The sequence below is a fragment of the Salmo trutta genome, chromosome 11 (assembly GCF_901001165.1).
Source record: "Salmo trutta chromosome 11, fSalTru1.1, whole genome shotgun sequence".
NCBI classification, from domain to species: Eukaryota; Metazoa; Chordata; class Actinopteri; order Salmoniformes; family Salmonidae; genus Salmo; species Salmo trutta.
In genome coordinates this window covers 18,480,136-18,505,374 of record NC_042967.1, presented here as the reverse complement: position 1 = coordinate 18,505,374, position 25,239 = coordinate 18,480,136, and the positions used below count along the sequence as shown (strand labels likewise).

The window sequence follows — 25,239 nt, the reverse complement described above, 5'->3', positions numbered from 1 at the left end:
CACATTGTGTGTGTGTGTGTGTGTGTGTGTGTGTGTGTGTGTGTGTGTGTGTGTGTGTGTGTGTGTGTGTGTGTGTGTGTGTGTGTGTGTGTGTGTGTGTGTGTGTGTGTGTGTGTGTGTGTGTGTGTGTGTGTGTGTTCTCTTCTAATCTATGTCTCCAGAGCCAGGACCCTCGGCCCAGGGCCTGTCTATTTCTAGAGGTTCCTGTTTTCACTACAACTGTCAAATCCTCCTTCTGCTCCGATCCATCAACAACCAGTAACTATCAGAGGGGACATCTGTCAGTGACACGCGCACACACACACACACACACACACACACACACACACACACACACACACACACACACACACACACACACACACAAAAACAACCCAAAGATGGCATCTCTCTGTATCTCTGAAACCCCTCAACACAAACACACACACACACACAAATAAACACGCACACACAATCTGAAATATCATTTGAATCCTGTTCAGTGTATCTGCATTGTGTGAATTTGGAATACAGTTGAAGTCGGAAGTTTACATACACTTAGGTTGGAGTCATTAAAACTACTTTCTCAACCACTCCTCAAATTTCTTGTTAACAAACTATAGTTTTGGCAAGTCGGTTAGGACATCTACTTTGTGCATGACACAAGTAATTTTTCCAACAATTGTTAACAGACAGATTATTTCACTTATAATTCACTGTATCACAATTCCAGTGGGTCAGAAGTTTACATACACTAAGTTGACTGTGCATTTAAACAGCTTAGATAATTCCCGAAAATGATGTAATAGCTTTAGAAGCTTCTGATAGGCTAATTGACATCATTTGAGTCAATTGGAGGTGTACCTGGGGATGTATTTCAAGGCCTACCTTCAAACTCAGTGCCTCTTTGCTTGACATCATGGGAAAATGTAAAGAAATCAGCCAAGACCTCAGAAAAAAAATGGTGAACCTCCACAAGTCTGGTTCATCCTTGGGAGCAATTTCCAAACGCCTGAAGGTACCATGTTCACCTGTACAAACAACAGTGCGCATGAATAAACACCATGGGATCCCGCAGCCGTCATACCACTCAGGAAGGAGACGCGTTCTGTCTCCTAGAGACGAACGTACTTTGGTGCGAAAAGTGGAAATCAATCCCAGAACAACAGCAAAGGACCTTGTGAAGATGCTGGAGGAAATAGGTTCAAAAGTATCTATATCCACAGTAAAATGAGTCCTATATCGACATAACCTGAAAGGCCGCTCAGCCACTGCTCCAAAACTACGGTTTGCTAGACTACAGTTTGCAACTACACATGGGGAAAAATATCCTACTTTTTTGAGAAATGTCCTCTGGTCTGATGAAACAAAAATAGAACTGTTTGGCCATAATGACCGTTGTTATGTTTGGAGGAAAAAGTGGGAGGCTTACAAGCCGAGGAACACCATCCCAACCGTGATGCACGGGGGTGGCAGCATCATGTTGTGGGGGTGCTTTGCTGCAGGATGGACTGGTGCACTTCACAAAATAGATGGCATCATGAGGAAGAAAAATTATGTGGATATATTGAAGCAACATCTCAAGACATCAGTCAGGAAGTTAAAGCTTGGTCGCAATGGGTCTTCCAAATGGACAATGACCCCAAGCACACTTCCAAAGTTGTGGCAAAAAGGCTTAAGGACAACAGTGGCCATCACAAAGCCCTGACCTCATTCCTATAGAAAATTTGTGGGCAGAACTGAAAAAGTGTGTGCAAGCAAGGAGGCCTACAAACCTGACTCAGTTACACCAGCTCTGTCAGGAGGAATGGGCCAAAATTCACCCAACTTATTGTGGGAAGCTTGTGGAAGGCTACCCAAAATGTTTGACCCAAGTTAAACAATTTAAAGGCAATGCTACTAAATACTTATTGAGTGTATGTAAACTTCTGACCCACTGGGAATGTGATGAAAGGAATAAAAGCTGAAATAAATCATTCTCTCTACTATTATTCTGACATTTCACGTTCTTAAAATAAAGTGGTGATCCTAATTTACCTAAGACAGGGAATATTACTAGGATTAAATGACAGGAATTGTGAAAAACTGAGTTTAAATGTATCTGGCTAAGTTGTATGTAAACTTTTGACTTCAACTGTATCTCCGTCTCTTAAAATGCATTTAGCTGTTTTATCAGTTACTTCCTCTTTTTGCGTAGGCTGATGAGGTGTGTGTGTGTGTGTGTGTGTGTGTGTGTGTGTGTGTGTTTGTGTGTGTGTAAGTGCGTGTGTGCGGGTGTGCGTGCGTGTGTGTGTGTGTGTAACTCAATGGAACCAGTTTTATGGAGCCAGGTTACCCATGATACAAGTCAGTATTCGATGTCCATCCATGTCTGAGGATGCCGGCAACCGAGAATGCTATTAGCTTCAAGTAGGTTTGGGTCTTGCCAGGGCATGTGGGCTGGGATGGCAGATGGGCATAAGGATCTGCATCTTGTGCCAACGGTTTCTTGTTCAAGTCCGTAAAAAAATGTAAGCCTATCCCGAACCTGAACCCTTAACTTGACCATTCAGAGTTAAAATCCTCTAAAAGTCTAAGCCATTAGGGGTGGGGTACTAAGCTGACATATGGAATTGTTTAAGATGGTGTTACCATGGATCATTTAGCTATTTCAATTTGAATTTCAGGACCCCTTTAGGTATAAAAAAGATATTACAATTATTTGATAAAATATTGTATTTGGCCTTTACTACTATCGGTGTTCTCTTCCCAGTAGAGGTTAGAGTTCTCTCAGTATCATCTCAGGGTGTTCTCTTCCCAGTAGAGGTTAGAGTTCTCTCAGTATCATCTCAGGGTGTTCTCTTCCCAGTAGAGGTTAGAGTTCTCTCAGTATTACCTCAGGGTGTTCTCTTCCCAGTAGAGGTTAGAGTTCTCTCAGTATTACCTCAGGGTGTACTCTTCCCAGTAGAGGTTAGAGTTCTCTCAGTATTACCTCAGGGTGTTCTCTTCCCAGTAGAGGTTAGAGTTCTCTCAGTATTACCTCAGGGTGTTCTCTTCCCAGTAGAGGTTAGAGTTCTCTCAGTATTACCTCAGGGTGTTCTCTTCCCAGTAGAGGTTTGAGTTCTCTCAGTATTACCTCAGGGTGTTCTCTTCCCAGTAGAGGTTCGAGTTCTCTCAGTATTACCTCAGGGTGTTCTCTTCCCAGTAGAGGTTAGAGTTCTCATAGTATTACCTCAGGGTGTTCTCTTCCCAGTAGAGGTTCGAGTTCTCTCAGTATTACCTCAGGGTGTTCTCTTCCCAGTAGAGGTTCGAGTTCTCTCAGTATTACCTCAGGGTGTTCTCTTCCCAGTAGAGGTTAGAGTTCTCTCAGTATTACCTCAGGGTGTTCTCTTCCCAGTAGAGGTTAGAGTTCTCTCAGTATTACCTCAGGGTGTTCTCTTCCCAGTAGAGGTTAGTGTTATCTCAGTATTACCTCAGGGTGTTCTCTTCCCAGTAGAGGTTAGAGTTCTCTCAGTATTACCTCAGGATGTACTCTTCCCAGTAGAGGTTAGAGTTCTCTCAGTATTACCTCAGGGTGTTCTCTTCCCAGTAGAGGTTAGAGTTCTCTCAGTATTACCTCAGGTTGTTCTCTTCCCAGTAGAGGTTAGAGTTCTCATAGTATTACCTCAGTGTGTTTTCTTCCCAGTAGAGGTTAGAGTTCTCTCAGTATTACCTCAGGGTGTACTCTTCCCAGTAGAGGTTAGAGTTCTCTCAGTATTACCTCAGGGTGTTCTCTTCCCAGGAGAGGTTAGAGTTCTCTCAGTATTACATCAGGGTGTTCTCTTCCCAGTAGAGCTTAGAGTTCTCTCAGTATTACCTCAGGGTGTTCTCTTCCCAGGAGAGGTTAGAGTTCTCTCAGTATTACCTCAGGATGTTCTCTTCCCAGTAGAGGTTAGAGTTCTCTCAGTATTACCTCAGGGTGTTCTCTTCCCAGTAGAGGTTAGAGTTCTCTCAGTATTACCTCAGGGTGTTCTCTTCCCAGTAGAGGTTAGAGTTCTCTCAGTATTACCTCAGGTTGTTCTCTTCCCAGTAGAGGTTAGAGTTCTCATAGTATTACCTCAGTGTGTTTTCTTCCCAGTAGAGGTTAGAGTTCTCTCAGTATTACCTCAGGGTGTACTCTTCCCAGTAGAGGTTAGAGTTCTCTCAGTATTACCTCAGGGTGTTCTCTTCCCAGTAGAGGTTAGAGTTCTCTCAGTATTACCTCAGGGTGTTCTCTTCCCAGTAGAGGTTAGAGTTCTCTCACTATTACCTCAGGGTGTTCTCTTCCCAATAGAGGTTAGAGTTCTCATAGTATTACCTCAGGGTGTTCTCTTCCCAGTAGAGGTTAGAGTTCTCTCAGTATTACCTCAGGGTGTTCTCTTCCCAGTAGAGGTTAGAGTTCTCTCAGTATTACCTCAGGGTGTTCTCTTCCCAGTAGAGGTTAGAGTTCTCTCAGTATTACCTCAGGGTGTTCTCTTCCCAGTAGAGGTTAGAGTTCTCTCAGTATTACCTCAGGGTGTACTCTTCCCAGTAGAGGTTAGAGTTCTCATAGTATTACCTCAGGGTGTTTTCTTCCCAGTAGAGGTTAGAGTTCTCATAGTATTACCTCAGGGTGTTTTCTTCCCAGTAGAGGTTAGAGTTCTCTCAGTATTACCTCAGGGTGTTCTCTTCCCAGTAGAGGTTAGAGTTCTCTCAGTATTACCTCAGGGTGTTCTCTTCCCAGTAGAGGTTAGAGTTCTCTCAGTATTACCTCAGGGTGTTCTCTTCCCAGTAGAGGTTTGAGGGAGATCATGAGTCACTTATGACTGGCCATTTAGCAGCCCCAGCTATGGTAAACCAAGCACACTTGGTTTAAACAGAGGATTTTCCTCGTCATCTCTTTCCCTCTCATTAAACTGGAACGTTACATGAACTCTCTTCCCACATGGAGTGTGATGGGGATGGAAGGCATTTGTCTCTTTCTGCTTTCTCAGGGGACCCGCCAACGCAATGCTGGATGTGCGTTACCACGGCAATAACACAGTGTTGTCCGGAGCCAATGCCGGAGCTGATGACGTGATTTAGTGGATGCTTGGGAGGGCTGAGGTGGTTGGAGAATGCTTTGAGGTCGAGAGGGGGGGGGGGGGGTATAAAGAAAGAGAGAGAGAGAGAGAGAGAGAGAGAGAGAGAGAGAGAGAGAGAGAGAGAGAGAGAGAGAAAAAAAATGTGGGTGGAAACAGAGCTGCACTTCCTAACCTCCTGCCAAATGTATGACCATATTAGAGACACATTTCCCCCATATTACACAGGCCCACAAAGAATTTCAAAACAAATCCAATTTTGATAAACTCCCATATCTATTGGGTGAAACACCATAGTGTGCCATCACAGCAGCAAAATGTGTGATCTGCTGGCACAAGAAAAGGACAACCAGTGAAGAACAAACACCATTGTAAATACAACCCATATTTATGTTGATTTATTTTCCCTTTTGCACTTTAGTTATTTGCATATTGTCACAAGACTGTATATATTAATAATATGACATTTGCAATGTCTCTATTGTTTTGAAACTTTTGTGAGTTTAATGTTTATTATACATTTTTATTGATTGTTTACTTCTTCTTTCGTTTATTATCTACTTTGCTTTGGCAATGTTAACATAGGTTTCCCATGCCAATAAAGCCCTTGAATTGAGAGAGAGAGAGAGAGCAAGAGAGCACTACAAAACTTGACGTGTGTTGTGCATGTATGCATGTAGAAATTAGTAGGTTAATGAGCAATTCCCTCCTACAAAAGCCTATTAAAGTCTGGAAAATATCTGTGAGATTTTAACGTCAACACTCCCCGACGTGGAATGGTGTAGTCATCATAGAGCGACCCTGTAATATTTGCAATATGCCAATTGTCATGGACCTATTAGAAACATTACCTGCTATTTCCTGCCTATAAAATACACTATATGACAGAATCATTCCCCGATAAGACAAAATGTGGTACTTCATGTTAGCATACAATATATATGTCTAAGTAGGTTTGGAGGCGCACGGATTGGATAGCCAGTTCGGTGTTACTTTTTATTATTGAATTACAGTGGTAAAAGTGTTTGTTTGATCTTTGGAAAGGCCGGCCGTGACGTTTGATCCCAAACGTGTCGTTGCGGTTCTAACCTGTGCGTGGTGTACGTGTACAGCTCGCCCGACCCCAGGGATGTGTTTGAAGGGGTTGGCCAAAGTAGGCTACCGTATTAGCATACCGCAACGGTTTCTTTTGAATTATTCAACGTTGCCGTCCACAATGGCGCGTCACGCAATTGTCCCTGTTATGCCATGAATGTATTCTCTAATGATGTGCCAAAGGACGCCTACTGATTTACAGCTTCTCTTCTGAGCTTCAGAGCAGTTGGGCTGCAGCAAAGCAGAGCGGGAGCGGTACTAAGCACTCTCGCTTTTGAAGCACAGAAAACAGTCAATACCAACGTTATAAGCAAGCAATGTAACCAAATGTATTCGATTAAAAATAAACTTAAAGTTGTAAGTAAAGTATAGGCTACCAGCACTTGCAAGAGAAAATAGGTATATACGAATGTAAAAATGTGTACTTTGTAATATTGACTTCGTTCACACCTGCTAGACGGCATTCGATTTATGCCACATTTTACGCACATCATGCATGCGACAAAAAATATATACAAAGTCCTTACGTGTAAAATCTCACAATATTTCGAGTTTTTTTTATGCAGTGTTTATACCACAGCTGCGGTACGGTATGTAGCGCAGTAGAGTGGGTCCTCTGTGCTCCTGTCGATAATCATCAGGTGGGCAGGCAGGGTAGCCTAGACCGGAGCGGAGAGGTGGAGCCACGTTTGTCCATTCCTAAAATCTTATTCACACACTAGTTCATTCACATTCGCGCTTGGGTCCCCATAGGACGTTTCAGTAGGGGAGTCATTCATAAGATCGAGGAGGAATGTTATTGCGTCCTGTTCAGCCAAACGACAATATAACCATGGAATTACTCTATTATGCACTGTTCAGCGACCTTTTGGAGCTAATTGTGTCTAGAGTTTGAGTCTATAGACACTGTTTCGTCCGGAGGTTTTGGGTTGAACTACGCTGGAAAGCAGAAAATATGCGAGCTTCGTCCTAACATTGGAGTAAACCTGAGCGGACTCGCCAGCCTGGGCGCAGCGGGAGTATTTGGTTTTATCCCGAGGAAGTCTGCGCGTAGAGCAATAAACATGATTTTAACTCGTAAGTCAATTAATTTGTTTACTCCAATGTTTTACTATTCAGAATGTTTAAATAAATAGGGCTTTCCATGCTTTTGCGCAGAGAAAACCTACTTGGAATAGAATGTTGTCGATTGTGATTTATCTGTTCTCACTTTTCCATGATTTGAATTAAACTTGTATTTAACCATTTTAGAAGGGATTATTCTTTTTTCTTCTTTTGCAAAGAAAAGTTGTTTGACATTGGTCTCACCGGCTCTGTGAGGAACTCCCCTGTGCTGAAATTAGTGTTGCGCTTTGCTGCTGGCTGTCAGATAAGCAATCTCCTCCAGTCTCCACTGCTCCTACGCCGACTTCCAAGATAAGCGCGCACTAATTATTCGACCATGGCCTGCGTTCTATTCGCAGGTTTAGACTAGGCCATTGAGCCATAGTCTTTTGGCCTATATATGTCTGTTCAGACGTTTCAATAGCCAGGTATACGCACACACAGACAACACAGTTTGATTATTCACACTGTTGAATTATACATGTATCTGTGCAGAAATTGTGTTGTTTGTTTAAATTCGTTTCCGCCTTGGTCTTATAGAGCTTCCAATTTGTTTGCCATGACTACCAAGCTCAAGTTCCCTATTTTCTAGCGGAGCTTGGGAGAAGAATGCCTTCTGTGTGATATAAAAAGCGAGCTTGGTGCTAGCGGAAAAAAAAACGTTTTGCTTATTTCGGCTGTGAATGTCTTTTATCTGATTTCTACTGGTCATACTGTATTTAGCGCGTGACTGCTTATCTGTTATACACAAGGGATAGTATGCAGCCCCCTGTGGTCAAATAGTGGCGGATGATTCAAATAAACCCTACTACCGGTCACTCTAGTGAGCACACAGTCACCGTGGTGTCATGGGGGTAGTGACATGCCAGTGCTTTGGCCATGGGGACATCCTATATGTTGGGTCACGTAAAGGAACACGCAGAAGGAAATGGGGAGGGGAGAGGCTGCCCAATACTGCACCCCAAGCACACACAGACCAGCCTCTCATTCTACACCTCAATTCATAAAAAAACGATGATATAGTAGAAATGATTAACAAACAGCCCAAAATGGGAAACTCTCCCACCCTCTCTCTTTCCCTCCCCTCTCTATCTCTATCAATCTGTAATTGGCATGTAGTCAAGTGTGTGTGTGTGTGGGGGGGGGGGGGGCAGAGTATTTCTGAAGGATTCATTCATTTTATATGGTAAAGTTGCTATCAGTTCTATGAAGGAACATAGATATGTCCATGTGTTTCTCTTCAGCCCGTCCTATTTCTGTTCTGACCTTGGTGTGCTTTGTTATTGACATTCTCATCACAAACTGTTCTGGGATCTGTTTAATGGGTGGCTATGAGTGGGTGACAGGAACACAGGGTGTTATAATATCTGACCATGGGTCAGTTCTAAAGCATATCAGTTGTCTGGGTCTTGTCACCTGATCCTGGACCAGGGCCCTGAGCAAACATAAATCTGTCACCAGAGGTAGAGAGAGACCTCAGAGACCAGGCATTGTGATGATCCATCTGGCCCAGCTGCGTGTGTGTGTGTGTGTGTGTGTGTGTGTGTGTGTGTGTGTGTGTGTGTGTGTGTGTGTGTGTGTGTGTGTGTGTGTGTGTGTGTGTGTGTGTGTGTGTGTGTGTGTGTGTGTGTGCGTGTCTGGTGTTGGATGACCGGAAAGAATCATGGGGCACCTCCATTAGTTGCTTGTGTGTGTGTGTCTGAGTTGGTGTGTGTCGTGTGGTACCCTATGGAGCCAGCCAGATGGTGGTACTCTCACTTACCTACCAGCCAGACCTTCTCCCAGATCACCAGATGTCTTCACGCAGGAATGTCAAAACTTGATATCCAAAGATTCACCACTTCTCCTCTGACCGTAGTTTTTGCTGTAGTATAGTTGTATCAAGATGTGCTGAAATTCGCTATGAATCTGTAGTTCGCTGGCCAAATGAAACCTGTTTACATTCATCATGAACGTCTAACTCAGGCCAATAGCCTGTGAGTCAGAACTGAAACTTCCAGGACATGTCTAAACTGCCATTACAGATGACTCTGTCTGTAACATTGCAGAAGGCCTATTCAGATGATTCTGTCTGTAACATTGCAGAAGGCCCATTCAGATGATTCTGTCTGTAACATTGCAGAAGGCCCATTACAGATGATTCTGTCTGTAACATTGCAGAAGGCCCAGTCAGATGATTCTGTCTGTAACATTGCAGAAGGCCCATTCAGATGATTCTGTCTGTAACATTGCAGAAGGCCCATTCAGATGATTCTGTCTGTAACATTGCAGAAGGCCCATTCAGATGATTCTGTCTGTAACATTGCAGAAGGCCCATTACAGATGATTCTGTCTGTAACATTGCAGAAGGCCCATTACAGATGATTCTGTCTGTAACATTGCAGAAGGCCCATTCAAATGATTCTGTCTGTAACATTGCAGAAGGCCCATTCAGATGATTCTGTCTGTAACATTGCAGAAGGCCCATTACAGATGATTCTGTCTGTAACATTGCAGAAGGCCCATTCAGATGATTCTGTCTGTAACATTGCAGAAGGCCCATTACAGATGATTCTGTCTGTAACATTGCAGAAGGCCCATTCAGATGATTCTGTCTGTAACATTGCAGAAGGCCCATTCAGATGATTCTGTCTGTAACATTGCAGAAGGCCCGTTACAGATGATTCTGTCTGTAACATTGCAGAAGGCCCATACAGATGATTCTGTCTGTAACATTGCAGAAGGCCCATTACAGATGATTCTGTCTGTAACATTGCAGAAGGCCCATTACAGATGATTCTGTCTGTAACATTGCAGAAGGCCCATACAGATGATTCTGTCTGTAACATTGCAGAAGGCCCATTACAGATGATTCTGTCTGTAACATTGCAGAAGGCCCATTCAGATGATTCTGTCTGTAACATTGCAGAAGGCCCATTCAGATGATTCTGTCTGTAACATTGCAGAAGGCCCATTCAGATGATTCTGTCTGTAACATTGCAGAAGGCCCATTACAGATGATTCTGTCTGTAACATTGCAGAAGGCCCATTCAGATGATTCTGTCTGTAACATTGCAGAAGGCCCATTCAGATGATTCTGTCTGTAACATTGCAGAAGGCCCATTCAGATGATTCTGTCTGTAACATTGCAGAAGGCCCATTCAGATGATTCTGTCTGTAACATTGCAGAAGGCCCATTCAGATGATTCTGTCTGTAACATTGCAGAAGGCCCATTACAGATGATTCTGTCTGTAACATTGCAGAAGGCCCATTACAGATGATTCTGTCTGTAACATTGCAGAAGGCCCATTACAGATGATCCTGTCTGTAACATTGCAGAAGGCCCATTACAGATGATCCTGTCTGTAACATTGCAGAAGGCCCATTCAGATGATTCTGTCTGTAACATTGCAGAAGGCCCATTACAGATGATTCTGTCTGTAACATTGCAGAAGGCCCATTACAGATGATTCTGTCTGTAACATTGCAGAAGGCCCATACAGATGATTCTGTCTGTAACATTGCAGAAGGCCCATTACAGATGATTCTGTCTGTAACATTGCAGAAGGCCCATTCAGATGATTCTGTCTGTAACATTGCAGAAGGCCCATTCAGATGATTCTGTCTGTAACATTGCAGAAGGCCCATTCAGATGATTCTGTCTGTAACATTGCAGAAGGCCTATTCAGATGCTTTAAGGTCGTGTTGAATGCACTTCACTAGTATCAGTTGCAGTTGTTCTCTCACTGCCTGTCTCTATGAATACTAATAATGACTATATATCATATACACTGAGTGTACAAAACATTAAGAACACCTTCCTAATATTGAGTTGAACCCCCCTTTTGCCCTCAGAACAGCCTCAATTGTCAGGACATGGACTCTACAAGGTGTCAAAAGCGTTCAACAGGGATGCTGGCCCATGTTGACTCCAATGCTTCCCACAGCTGTGTCAAGTTGGCTGGATGTCCTTTGGGTGGTGGACCATTCTTGATACACATGGAAAACTGTTGAGAGTGAAAAACCCAGCAGCACTGCAGTTCTTGACACACTCAAACTGGTGCACCTGGCACCTACCACCATACCCCGTTCAAAGGCACTTAAATCTTTTGTCTTGCCTATTCACCCTGTGAATGGCACATTTACACAATCCATGTCTCAATTATCTCACTGGCTTAGAAATCCTTCTTTAACCTGTCTCCTCCCCTTCATCTACACTGATTGAAGTGGATTTATTAAGTGACATCAATAAGGGATCATAGCTTTTCACCTGGATTCAACTGGTCAGTCCATTTTTCATGGAAAGAGCAGGTGTTCCTAGTGTTTTGTACACTTAGTATAGTGTGCTTTTATAGGGCACAAAGAGTGCAGTAAATACAGTACAAGGAAGTGTCATACTTCACTTGAACCCTCCGTCATAAGCTCTATATAACCCTGTCATAGCAACGTCACAAGCTGTCTCACTGTTTATGATGTCATTGTTATATCGTTGTTATGTCAATGTTATGACAGTGTTATGTAGCCCGTTTGACATTGGGTGACTGCTGCTTCAGATTAACACTGAATTACAAAGTAATTGAATCACTACCAAGGCCTTGATTATATCACCTGTCTCGACCTGCTACTGTGCAGATCCTTGTGAAAGACCCCATTGAAGCCTTGCTTTGATAAGACGTCTGTAATGAGTCACAGGTTGATTTGATTAGGATTCACAGTTGGCTGCCCCACTTAATCACTGATAATCACTGTTATCAGGCCACGGGGATCGACAGTAGCGTCTGCCGTCAACTAGTCCTCTTAACTGCCAGTTTAAATAGCAACCCCCCAATAACAATTATATGCCCTGTCTTGACTCTTGACACCTCCCCTTTAAATTGTTTACCTTGTTGTTGAAATTGTCCTTTGAAATTCATTGGCTAGATTCTAGGTGCTAGTTGATAACGAATCCCCCTATAAGATCCCAGCTTGCAGGCTCAACCAAGCCCAACTACCTCCTGCTCTGCTCTGCTGTGAAGAGGAAATATTGGCCACCGATTGTGAGAACTTCCTGCTACAGGAAAGGAGGGAATAGCAGGGTGACTAGCGGAGAGAGAGAGAGAGAGAGAGAGAGAGAGAGAGAGAGAGAGAGAGAGAGAGAGAGAGAGAGAGAGAACAGGGGAGGAGGGAGTTGGGAGGGGAAAGGGGAAGAAGGCATGGGGGGCTGGGTCATTTCAGTGGAGAGCTTGAACAGAGGGTCAGGCCCTGAAGGGTTTAGCTTTGGCACAGTTCACTGTTCCCTGCACAGAAAAACAACCTTGAAGTAGCAGCATCTGAAATCTCTGTTAGTGTTGGGTCGTCTTGGAGCAGTCTGACTGTCATGCATTTCTCTCTCTCTCTCTCCCTCTCTCCCTCTTTCTCTCTCTTTCTCTCTCTTTCTCTCTCTTTCTCTCTCATCTCTCTCTCTCTCCTCTCTCTCTCACTCTCTCTTCTCTCTCTCTCTCTCTCTCTCTCTCTCTCTCTCTCTCTCTCTCTCTCCTCTCTCTCTCTCTCTCTCTCACATTCGTTCTCAATGGAATTCTCTCTTTCTTTCTCTCTTTTTCTCTCTCTCAATGCAATTCTCTCTCTCACTCTCTCAATGTAATTCTCTCTCTCTCTCTCTCTCTCTCTCTCTGCCAGTCACAATGTAGGGCTCCATTTAGTGTTTGACCTCTCAGTCAACCTTTACACCAGTCATTGGTTTCTGTGCAACACACACACTAATTATTTTTAGCCTCAAGTTCCTGAGGAGGCAGCAGTTCGTTCTTTGTCTTGTGTCAGTTCCTCTGTTGATGCATGTAGACACAGTATTCTACCCAAAACCAAACACACACACACACACACACACACACACACACACACACACACACACACACACACACACACACACACACACACACACACACACACACACACACCTCCGGCAGGACGGGTGTGTTCTGTCCTCTGCCGTCCACACACGCCATCCACCCTGATTCTTTGCCAGGGAACTACATCACTTCCTCTGCCTGCTTGCCTCACAGGAAGTGAACCCAGAAGCGCGACGGTGACCGTGAGCTACCCTGCAACACTGCACGCCTCCTTTTGTTCCCGGCCAGATAACGTGTTCAACACAAACACCCGCTCCAAGTGATTGTGTCCGCCACCGCACGGCTAAATATAGGGATAAAGCTATACCAGGGATAATTAAAGGGAAAGGTTGAAAACCAACAGTCCTTCAGGGCCTGTATTCATAAAGACAATCAGAGTAGGAGTGCTGATCTAGGATCAGGTTCCCCCCGTCGATATAATCATATTCAGTAGGACCCAAAACCGATCCTAGATCAGCACCTACTCTGAGGTGCTTAAAACCAACAGTACATCTGGGCTTTAAACATTTTGCATATACATGACATTTTCACCCAGGTCTTTCTGTACATTTGTTAATTTTATAGTATTATTATTATTTTCCATTACATTTGAGTCATTTAGCAGACGCTGTTATCCAGAGATACTTACAGGAGCAATTAGGGTTAAGTGCCTTGCTCAAGGGCATATCGGCATCATTTTCACCTCGTCGGCTAGGGGATTCAAACCTTTCGTTTACTGTCCCAACATTCTTATCCGCTAGGCTTCCTGCCGCCCTTTAGGTCTGTAATTAACAAAAGAGGTGCTGTACAGTACGTGTGAGGGACTTGACCTATGTTTAGCTAATGCTTGGCCGCTGACTTGTTTGGAATGTTGGTTGGTTCCCCTTCTCCTGGAATCCTGCCCCCTTTTACTCACCACAGCCCCTCTGGCCTTACTCTGCCCAGCCCCAATCACACACCCTCTCCCTCCCCAGCTGTACGGGTGGATATGTGATCCCCGGGCACCTGGCTGAATTTGGGCCGCGCCAAGGGCCACACAGGATGTCTGCGGGACGTCCGTCTGGCTGGAGAGAGGCACAGGCAGACGGACAGATTGAGGGATGGCTAGCTAGGGCAGAGAGGGGAACCACCCGCCAGCTCTCAAATGTCCCTGTAGCACTAACCACAAGCAATGTGTGTGTGGGTGCGTGTGTGTATGCATGCGTGCGTGCGTGCGTGCTTGGGAGTGTTGCCTGAGAGTGGGAGTATTCTATTCTGTCTACAGGATGGGAGGATTTTATTATATTGATGGAAGTAGTGTATGTTTGGGAGGGAGACATAGTTTCTATTGTTGCTAGTCACAGTGATGTGTAGGACTAGGCCTAATCACTAGTTACGGTGAAGATTTTAAGGTGTGTGCGTGCCCGTGTGTGTCTGTCTGTCTGTCTGTGTGTGTCTGTGTCTGTCTGTCTGTCTGTCTGTCTGTCTGTCTGTCTGTCTGTCTGTCTGTCTGTCTGTCTGTCTGTCTGTCTGTCTGTCTGTCTGTCTGTCTGTCTGTCTGTCTGTCTGTCTGTCTGTCTGTCTGTGCCTCTCCCCGCATGCAAACACTGGAAAGGAGTGGAAATGACAAAAGGAAAAGCAGGATTAGAAATAAATAAATAGGTTCTAATTTGTGTTGTTGAACGGAGGTCCAGTCAGTGACACAGAACCTCATTTATTTTTGTTTATTGCCAACAGTCGTTGTTGTTTTTGGGCTGCGGTTATGTCACAAAGGCCAGGTGATGTCACCGTGCAAAAGGTCAAGGGTGAGGAAAGAGGGATGGCAGGGTCGGAGGTTAACTGCAATGCATTGTGGGGGTGTCATTTGCGTCTCCAAAAGCCTTCAGCACACAAATGCTGTCCCCTACTCCTCCCCTCTCCCTATTGGAGGGCTGGTTGGGTAGAGGCGTCAGCATGCTTCCCAGCAGAAACAGTTCGGAAGAGTTTGTGCGTATATTTTGACGGCATTTTGTGACGTTTTTGTTCATTTTAGACTTTGGTGAGGGTTTTTTCAGTTGTTCAGGCACACGCCATTTTTGCTTGAGGCAAGCCGAAGTTGGTAGCCGAAGTCTACGCCCCTTCGTCTATGATTGGTCAACAGTAGGGATTTTTCAGTGAAGTCGCGAGACGACTCGTTTTCATGCACGTTTTCATTGAGAAATACGGCACCAAACATAGCATGTTAGACGTAAAAGTGACTACGGCGTCTCAAAATGGACAGTACTAACACACACACTCACACACACAGGAAGCCCTAACCTTATGTTTGTCTCTGTATCCAAGAATGCTGCTGTAATAACTCTGAGTTGCCTATGTTCCTTCGAGGTTCACAACCTTCTATAAATACCAGCCCAAATTACAAGCTTCCCAGCTCCGGCCATGTTGGAATTCACTGAGAAAACTAGACTAGTCTTCTGGAACCAAACAAGAGTTGTGAAACACAGTCATTAATGAGTTATTTGGTTATATGACACTCGGGTGGCGGTGCTGCTGTAGTCCCAGGGTGGTTGTAGAGGAGTTCCTGTCCTCTGGGAGGGGGGGGGGGGCTTGTGTTGGTCGCGTCAGGCCTTTTTACTGGCAGCCTGTCTAGTGTTCTAGTGTCTGCCGTCTAGGCTTCTTGTTGGTATGTAAATGCCTCATAATACGGAGGGGCTATAGTGTCTCAGCTTGGTCTTAGTCAGCTGCGAGGGCCTCTCTCTCTCTCTCTCTCTCTCTCTCTCTCTCTCCCCCTCTCTCTCTCTCTCTCTCTCTCTCTCTCTCTCTCTCTCTCTGTCTGACCCACTCGTCTTTTTCTCTCTCTTTTATGTTTTTCTCTCTCTTTCTCTCTCTGTTTCTCTCTGTTTCTCTCTCTCTGTTTCTCTCTCTCTCTGTTTCTCTCTCTCTCTGTCTCTCTCCCTCTGCTTCTATCTGCCTCTGTTTCTCTCTCTCTTTGTCTCACTTGAGGACCCCCCCATAACTCTCCTACCACAGCGGCCCTTTCTGCTGTTTAAGTTGTTTCTTTCTACTATCTCTTCCTATCTTTCTGTTGTTTTCTCCCTCCAGTCTAACTCTCCCCCCTTTGGAAGAAAATGGCCTCTTCCGTTCCAAGTTAGAACACTAGATCCTGGTTGTAATCTGGGTCTAAATGAGGTGGAACCACCACTACTACTACTACTCGCATTCTAAAGATGAAACCATCCACTTTTCTCCAATGGCTGTAATTATTACAAGCAATCCTGCTCCGAGACACAAAACACATCCATTAACCTGTAAGAAAAGAAAGAAAGAAACATTAGTCTACAATTGTGATGACTGATTGCATAGATCGTCAATACGACAGCAGCAGATTATTTGGTGGGGGGGGGGCATTTTACTGAAGGTGTATTTTTAAAGTGCCGGTGCCACTGATTCTGTTTTGTGTGAAGAACACTGAGGGGTGTGGCTGCTGGAGCCAACATGGTGGAGGGTGGGGCACGGTGACCATTTGGCACGTGGTATCTAAAGGGGCTTATTACTGCTAATGGGGGAGTCTGTCTCCTCCAGACACACTATGGCTCCCACCCCGACAGCCATCGACGACACTTTGCGGCTCCCTAGCAAACGTAACACCACAACTCCAAAAAACACTAAAGGGCTACAAGACAGGTCTTCCCAGGGAAACGTTGGTCGGGAAACGTTGCGACTACGCTAAAGTGACGCGGAAGAAACGTTTCAGCGCGACACTTACTGGGGGCTTGGGTCGCAGTGGTAACACACACACACACACACTGCGCGTCAGCGGCTGACACGGTTGGTGTGAACTACGGCTTTGAGGGCTTGGGGGGCATGTGACCGGGACTAAGAGGGTCAAGAGGTCTGTGTCAGACTGAACTGTGTGGAAAGACTTTAGGTCCCATTTTGACCACTGAAAAAACACTTACAGTCAATCATGCTTCTACTCCTGGTGGTATTACATATCAGCGGATACATTTTGAGCCACTGTTAGGAGCTAGTGACACAAGCATCTCTCTGCACCCGCGATAACATCTGCTAAACTGTGTACGCAACTAATAAACTTTGATTGGATTTCTATGCGAGGACTGAAGCGATGGTTTTGAGTGTGTTTCTGTAATAAGTGATTTTGAGCCAATAAAGGGGATTTGAAATTCTAAAGTTAGTCTTTGTGTTCCCTCCCTTGCAGAGATCGAGGCCAAAGAGGCGTGCACCTGGCTCCGGGCTGCCGGTTTCCCACAGTACGCCCAGCTGTACGAAGGTAAGGACCCCTAAGAACCCCTGCGACAGCCGTCCACAGCTGTGCCTGATCTGTCCCTGGCACAAGGGGGTGACAAGCGAAATCGGAAAAGCTAACGTCATCACTGGCCCGAGCTTTATGATTTTTTGCCAATGTCCCTTTTCCCACAGACCGTGTGAAAATGTCACAGTAACAGTGAAATCCTGGTGGTGGTAGATTTTCTAGGTCACGTGAACTTTAGGATAGTTGTTTTCTCACCAAACATCAGGCCAAATTAACGTTACACAGTTCATATCTTCCCATCTGATGAAGTCATGGTTGATTTTAGAGAAGGAGAGAGAGAGAGAGAGAGAGAGAGAGAACCCACCCTTCATTTTCTTCCAGTCTGTCGGCTCTTCCGTTTACAGACTAACTCTATGTGACAGACTGTCGTGACCTAAAATGTTGAACCTCAAATGTTAATTTGAGCAAATGAACTCGCTATGCTAATCGTAATGGAGAAACACAAGATAGGCTGTTCTGTTGACGTCCTCTCCAAGTTGGTATTTTTATTGAACTGAAATCCAGAACATTCTAAAGACTGTAGAGCAATCCAGTGACACGCAAGACTCCTCTTTTCCTGTCCTCTTTCCTTCGATCTCCATGGTACTCCAATCCTTTCATCATTTGAAGTGCTAATTCTCCCCTCCCCGCCAAGTTGCCTTGCTTATGCAGAAACACACACACCACACACACACATTCCTGAGGTGCCAACGGTGTGTTTTTGTTTTGCCTCAGTGAACTTCAATGTTGCAGACACACAAGTGAAACAATTACCAAAACCCTAAAGCCAAAAGGTATTCTCATACGTAACCTGAAAACGTCCCTGCACAGCCCGTACCCTTTTATGTAATCCGAGGGACCTTAAAGCATGATAAAACTCGCTTTGTCAACAGTTCGTTAGTTGTTGCCATTGAACCGTGCTGGGTGTTCTATCTACCAAGACACTGGGATGTTCGCCATGTTTTTGGAGAGGTGATTAAGGTTGTGTGTGACAGCCGACACACGCACACACACACACACACACACACACACACACACACACACACACACACGCACACACATACACACACACACAGAGAGAGAGAGAAGCACACACACACACACACACACACACAGAGAGAGAGAAGCACACACACACACATACACAGAGAGAAGCACACACACACAGAGGCACACACACACAATTACAAAGAGAGGTACACACACACCAACAGAGAAAATCAAACCGTCCATAGCTTTGTGATGAGCTATGTTGACTCATACCAGGTCACTCTGATGAGTACAGAATTCATGCTGACACATGACACATTCCCCCCAGTCTTTATCCCGGCACATTCTGTGTTCTATTATCTCTGGCTGTAAGGGACTCCTGCCCCACAGCAGATAAGGCAGATAGTACTGTCACAGTACAGCTTGTGAAAGGTGAATAGAAAAGCCGCCGTTTTCTTATCACCGTTGACCCTTAGGCTTGTGTCCAAAAATGGCGCCCTACTTTTAACCAGGGCCCGTACGTTTCTTTTCAGAAGTAGTGCACTATAAATGGAATAGGGTACCATTTGGTAGGCGGACTAGGTAGCTAGGAGACAAGGATCTGTAGGATACCCCGACTAGGGTCATCATTGCATTCTTGTCTCCGTCCAACACATTCCTTTATAATTGATCTATCTCTCTTTTTCTTTCACACGTTTTTACTAAAATCTTCATCAGCAGACATCAGTGGGGGTTCAAGTCTCCGTCCCAAATGTCACCCTATTCCATTTATAGTGCACTACTTCTAACCAGAAATGTACGGGCCCTGGTTAAAAGTAGGGCACCATTTTTGTGAGTTTGAACCCCAGATTTCCCCTTTAATAGAGTGAGTTTGAACCCCAGATTTCCCCTTTAATAGAGTGAGTTTGAACCCCAGATTTCCCCTTTAATAGAGTGAGTTTGAATCCCAACTTGCCCCTTTAATAGAGTGAGTTTGAATCCCAGATTGCCCCTTTAATAGAGTGAGTTTGAATCCCAACTTGCCCCTTTAATAGAGTGAGTTTGAATCCCAGATTGCCCCTTTAATAGAGTGAGTTTGAATCCCAGATTGCCCCTTTAATAGAGTGAGTTTGAACCCCAGATTTCCCCTTTAATAGAGTGAGTTTGAATCCCAACTTGCCCCTTTAATAGAGTGAGTTTGAACCCCAGATTGCCCATTTAATAGAGCGAGTTTGAATCCCAACTTGCCCCTTTAATAGAGTGAGTTTGAATCCCAACTTGCCCCTTTAATAGAGTGAGTTTGAATCCCAAATTGCCCCTCTAATAGAGTGAGTTTGAATCCCAGATTGCCCCTTTAATAGAGTGAGTTTGAATCCCAGATTGCCCCTTTAATAGAGTGAGTTTGAATCCCAGATTGCCCCTTTAATAGAGTGAGTTTGAATCCCAGATTGCCCCTTTAATAGAGTGAGTTTGAACCCCAGATTGCCCCTTTAATAGAGTGAGTTTGAATCCCAGATTGCCCCTCTAATAGAGTGAGTTTGAATCCCAGATTGCCCCTTTAATAGAGTGAGTTTGAACCCCAGATTGCCCCTTTAATAGAGTGAGTTTGAACCCCAGATTGCCCCTCTAATAGAGTGAGTTTGAATCCCAGATTGCCCCTCTAATAGAGTGAGTTTGAATCCCAGATTGCCCCTTTAATAGAGTGAGTTTGAACCCCAGATTGCCCCTCTAATAGAGTGAGTTTGAATCCCAGATTGCCCCTCTAATAGAGTGAGTTTGAATCCCAGATTGCCCCTTTAATAGAGTGAGTTTGAACCCCAGATTGCCCCTTTAATAGAGTGAGTTTGAACCCCAGATTGCCCCTTTAATGGAGTGAGTTTGAATCCCAGATTGCCCCTCTAATAGAGTGATATAGAGAAGAGAGAGTGAGATAATCAGAGGACTCCTTTAATGCGGGAGTACCTATTGTCATTCTACTGTCGACCCCCGCCCACACTCACCCCCCTGCTGCCCAGGTCTGAATGGTACAGCTGTGTTTGTTTGGCCGGCTAAGACGCCACTTCCTCTTAGCTTTCATTGTGGTGTGTGTCGGATGTGTGTGGGTTGTGTGGGGGGAGGAACGGAAGAGGGTGACATTTGTGAAGACAGAGAGTTACATTTTTGTAAATGTTAGTTTACAATGGATTGTGTCTGCTTGCTGGTGCAATTGAAGACATAAAAAAAATGTACTTCCTCCCTCCCTCTTGCTCTCTCGTTATCTCTCTATTGCTCTCTCGCTTTCTCTCGTATCTCTCTCTCGGTTTCAGATGGCTTGTTCCCCATTGAGATTGTGTCTGTGACCAGGGACCATGATTTCCTGGACCGGGATGCCATCGAGGCTCTGTGCAGGTGAGACTTCTCCTCCACTTCTCTTTTTCTTCATCTCTCACTTCTCCAGAAGTCAACAACTGAACCTGTAGAGCATTCTTGTAGGTCTCCTCTCCTCTCTCTTCCCTCCTCTCCTCTCTCTTCCCTCCTCACCTCTCTTCCCTCCTCACCTCTCTCTTCCTCCTCTCCTCTCTCTTCCCTCCTCTCCTCTCTCTTCCCTCCTCTCCTCTCTCTTCCTCCTCTCCTCTCTCTTCCTCCTCACCTCTCTTCCCTCCTCACCTCTCTCTTCCCTCCTTACCTCTCTCTTCCTCCTCCCCTCTCTCTTCCCTCCTCTCCTCTCTCTTCCCTCCTCACCTCTCTACCCTCCTCTCCTCTCTCTTCCTCCTCACCTCTCTACCCTCCTCTCCTCTCTCTTCCCTCCTCTCCTCTCTCTTCCTCCTCCCCTCTCTCTTCCTCCTCACCTCTCTCTTCCCTCCTCACCTCTCTTCCCTCCTCACCTCTCTTCCCTCCTCTCCTCTCTCTTCCGTCCTCACCTCTCTCTTCCCTCCTCACCCTCCTCTCTTCCTCCTCACCTCTCTCCTCTCTCTTCCCTCCCCCCTCTCTATGCTCTCCTCTCCTCTCTATTCCCTCCTCTCTCTTCCCTCCTCACCTCTCTCTTCCCTCCTCCCCTCTCTCTTCCCTCCTCCCCTCTCTCTTTCCCTCCTCTCCTCTCTCTTCCCTCCTCCCTCTCTTCCTCCTCTCCTCTCTCTTCCCTCCTCTCTCTTCCCTCCTTACCTCTCTCTTCCCTCCTCCCCTCTCTCTCTCTTCCCTCCTCTCCTCTCTCTTCCCTCCTCCTCTCTCTTCCCTCCTCCCCTCTCTCTTCCCTCCTCCCCTCTCTCTTCCCTCCTCCCCTCTCTCTTCCCTCCTCTCCTCTCTCTTCCCTCCTCCTCTCTCTTCCCTCCTCACCTCTCTCTTCCCTCCTCTCCTCTCTCTTCCTCTCCCCTCTCTCTTCCCTCCTCTCCTCTCTCTTCCCTCCTCTCCTCTCTCTTCCCTCCTCACCTCTCTCTTCCCTCCTCACCTCTCTTTCCCTCCTCTCCTCTCTCTTCCCTCCTCCCCTCTCTCTTCCCTCCTCACCTCTCTCTTCCCTCCTCACCTCTCTCTTCCCTCCTCACCTCTCTCTTCCCTCCTCTCCTCTCTATTCCCTCCTCTCTCTTCCCTCCTCTCCTCTCTCTTCCCTCCTCACCTCTCTCTTCCCTCCTCCCCTCTCTCTTCCCTCCTCCCTCTCTCTTCCCTCCTCTCCTCTCTCTTCCCTCCTCTCCTCTCTCTTCCCTCCTCTCCTCTCTCTTCCCTCCTCTCCTCTCTCTTCCCTCCTCACCTCTCTCTTCCCTCCTCACCTCTCTCTTCCGTCCTCTCCTCTCTCTTCCCTCCTCCCCTCTCTATTCCCTCCTCCCCTCTCTCTTCCCTCCTCCCCTCTCTCTTCCCTCCTCTCCTCTCTCTTCCCTCCTCTCCTCTCTCTTCCCTCCTCTCCTCTCTCTTCCCCCCTCACCTCTCTCTTCCCTCCTCACCTCTCTCTTTCCGCTCCTCTCCTGCTCTCTCCCTCCTCCCCTCTCTCTTCCCTCCTCCCCTCTCTCTTCCCTCCTCACCTCTCTCTTCCCCTCCTCTCCTTCCCTCCTCACCTCTCTCTTCCCTCCTCACCTCTCTCTTCCCTCCTCCCCTCTCTCTTCCCTCCTCTCCTCTCTCTTCCCTCCTCACCTCTCTCTTCCCTCCTCACCTCTCTCTTCCCTCCTCCCCTCTCTTCCCTCCTCACCTCTCTCTTCCCTCCTCTCCTCTCTCTTCCCTCCTCCCTCTCTCTTCCCTCCTCTCCTCCTCTCTTCCCTCCTCACCTCTCTCTTCCCTCCTCACCTCTCTCTTCCCTCCCTCCCCTCTCTCCCTCCTCTCCTCTCTCTTCCCTCCCTCTCTCTCTTCCCTCCTCTCCTCTCTCTTCCCTCCTCACCTCTCTCTTCCCTCCTCTCTCTTCCCTCCTCACCTCTCTCTTCCCTCCTCACCTCTCTCTTCCCTCCTCACCTCTCTCTTCCCTCCTCCCCTCTCTTCCCTCCTCTCCTCTCTCTTCCCTCCTCACCTCTCTCTTCCCTCCTCACCTCTCTATGCCCTCCTCTCCTCTCTCTTTCCTCCTCACCTCTCTCTTCCCTCCTCTCTCTTCCCTCCTCACCTCCCTATGCCCTCCTCACCTCTCTATGTCCCCCTCACCTCCCTATGCCCTCCTCACCTCTCTATGTCCTCCTCACCTCTTCTCTTTCTCAACCTTCACCCACTTTTATGTTCCATTGTCTATTTATTTTTTCTTCTTCTCTAAATCTGTCTATCTGTTCATCTTCTCTGCAATAGGGGAAGGCATAGTGAAGATAGCGAAGGAAGTATATCTTCAAAGATGGCATGCTCTGCAGGTTGGGTTTGAGATGAAAGAGGAACGCGATAAGCCTCTCTTTTCTCCCTCGGCCTCTTTCTCTCTAACTCTCTTCTGACTCGCACCTGCTTTCTCTTTCGCTATGCATCCATCGCTCTTGTCTTACTTTCACTCTGCCTCTCTCTGTACTTCCCTCTCTCCCTCTTTCTCTTTCATTATGCTTCTATCTCTTCAGCTTTTCCATACATTCTCCCTCTCTGTCCTCCCTCTGTCCTCTCTCTGTCCTCCCTCTCTCTCTCTCTCCTCTCACCTCTCTCTCTCTCTCTCTAAGTGATGAGGTATGATACATGCACTGTGGGGCTGTGAATGTTTACTTCTCTCCAATTAGAGATGTTTTGTACCGTTGTCCTGTTCTCTCCATCTCTCTTGTCTTATCTCTCCACATTCCCTCCCTCGCTCCGTCTCCACGGTCACGCTATGTTCTTGTTGTCGTTTTTAAAGAACATAAATCTAGAACATTCCCGCCTTTCGCCACACCTGGGTGGCTTCTAGGCCCAAGGGGTTGTGGGTAACATTTAAAGGACTATCTGTCATGTTATATAATGTCATCTCAGTGGTAAAGCTCCTATGGTGTCACTTTCAATAGTGGAGGTGCATAAAGATGGTGGCCCACATGCACTTACCACAAATTCTTTGTTTTCCTAAGTTTGCCCATTGTACATAGCTCTCCGTTATTTCATTTTGTTGTTTCTTTTATTATAATATTTTTTCGTGTTTTGATTTATTTATTATATTTTTTATATATATATTTTTTTTTAATGGTCACTGGCAGAGTATACATGATCCCAATTTTACCTTCAAGACGCCTGTAATTTGGAAAAACAGAAAATGTTGTGCTGATTTGGTGGCACATTGAACCATGTGGTGCGCCCTACTTTAAACAGTCAGTGAATAGTGCTAAAACATTGACTTGGTCTGTGAATTCTGCCATCTTTATGTTCGCCATTGGAGGATGGGCTAAAAGTATACCATTCTATTGACTCCATTCCAGCCATTATTATGAGCAGCCCTCCCCTCACCAGCCTCCTCTGTTACTGAGCAGTTGACTCCTGGGACCAGTGAAGTAACTTCAATGCATTTAAATACAGTTGTTCAAAGTGCATCTATCAGATTTATCAGGAGTGAGTGGACTTTTCCAGTTGATCTAGGTTACGTCCCACATGGCACCCTATTCCCTGTATAGTGCACTACTTTTGACCAGAGTTTGGGTCCTGGTCAAAAGTAGTGCACTAAATAGGCAATAGTGTATTGAAGCAAGGCTTCAGAAGTCATCAGTCCATTCGAACCTCTCAACCCCTCCCTCCATCCTTCCCTTTCTCAACCCCTCCCTCCATCCTTCCCTTTCTCAACCCCTCCCTCTATCCTTCCCTTTCTCAACCCCTCCCTCTATCCTTCCCTTTCTCAACCCCTCCCTCCATCCTTCCCTTTCTCAACCCCTCCCTCCATCCTTCCCTTTCTCAACCCCTCCCTCCATCCTTCCCTTTCTCAACCCCTCCCTCCATCCTTCCCTTTCTCAACCCCTCCCTCTATCCTTCCCTTTCTCAACCCCTCCCTCTATCCTTCCCTTTCTCAACCCCTCCCTCTATCCTTCCCTTTCTCAACCCCTCCCTCTATCCTTCCCTTTCTCAACCCCTCCCTCTATCCTTCCCTTTCTCAACCCCTCCCTCTATCCTTCCCTTTCTCAACCCCTCCCTCCATCCTTCCCTTTCTCAACCCCTCCCTCTATCCTTCCCTTTCTCAACCCCTCCCTCTATCCTTCCCTTTCTCAACCCCTCCCTCTATCCTTCCCTTTCTCAACCCCTCCCTCTATCCTTCCCTTTCTCAACCCCTCCCTCTATCCTTCCCTTTCTCAACCCCTCCCTCTATCCTTCCCTTTCTCAACCCCTCCCTCTATCCTTCCCTTTCTCAACCCTCCCTCTATCTCTTCAACCCCTCCCTCTATCCTTCCCTTTCTCAACCCCTCCCTCTATCCTTCCCTTTCTCAACCCCTCCCTCTATCCTTCCCTTTCTCAACCCCTCCCTCTATCCTTCCCTTTCTCAACCCCTCCCTCTATCCTTCCTTTCTCAACCCCTCCCTCTATCCTTCCCTTTCTCAACCCCTCCCTCTATCC

The 25,239-nt window shown here is 46.1% G+C and overlaps 1 protein-coding gene across 3 annotated transcripts in view; it reads left to right on the top strand.

The window, feature by feature from the left end:
* The window catches only part of LOC115202366 (rho GTPase-activating protein 7), a 151,652-nt gene that overhangs the window by 102,693 nt on the left and 23,720 nt on the right, over nucleotides 1-25,239 (top strand). For all 3 annotated transcript variants that reach the window (XM_029766486.1, XM_029766485.1, XM_029766487.1), the window contains 2 exons: nucleotides 17,257-17,328; nucleotides 20,625-20,706. In XM_029766486.1, the coding sequence (XP_029622346.1) occupies nucleotides 17,257-17,328; nucleotides 20,625-20,706 (154 nt within the window). The remainder of the gene's footprint in view (nucleotides 1-17,256; nucleotides 17,329-20,624; nucleotides 20,707-25,239) is intronic.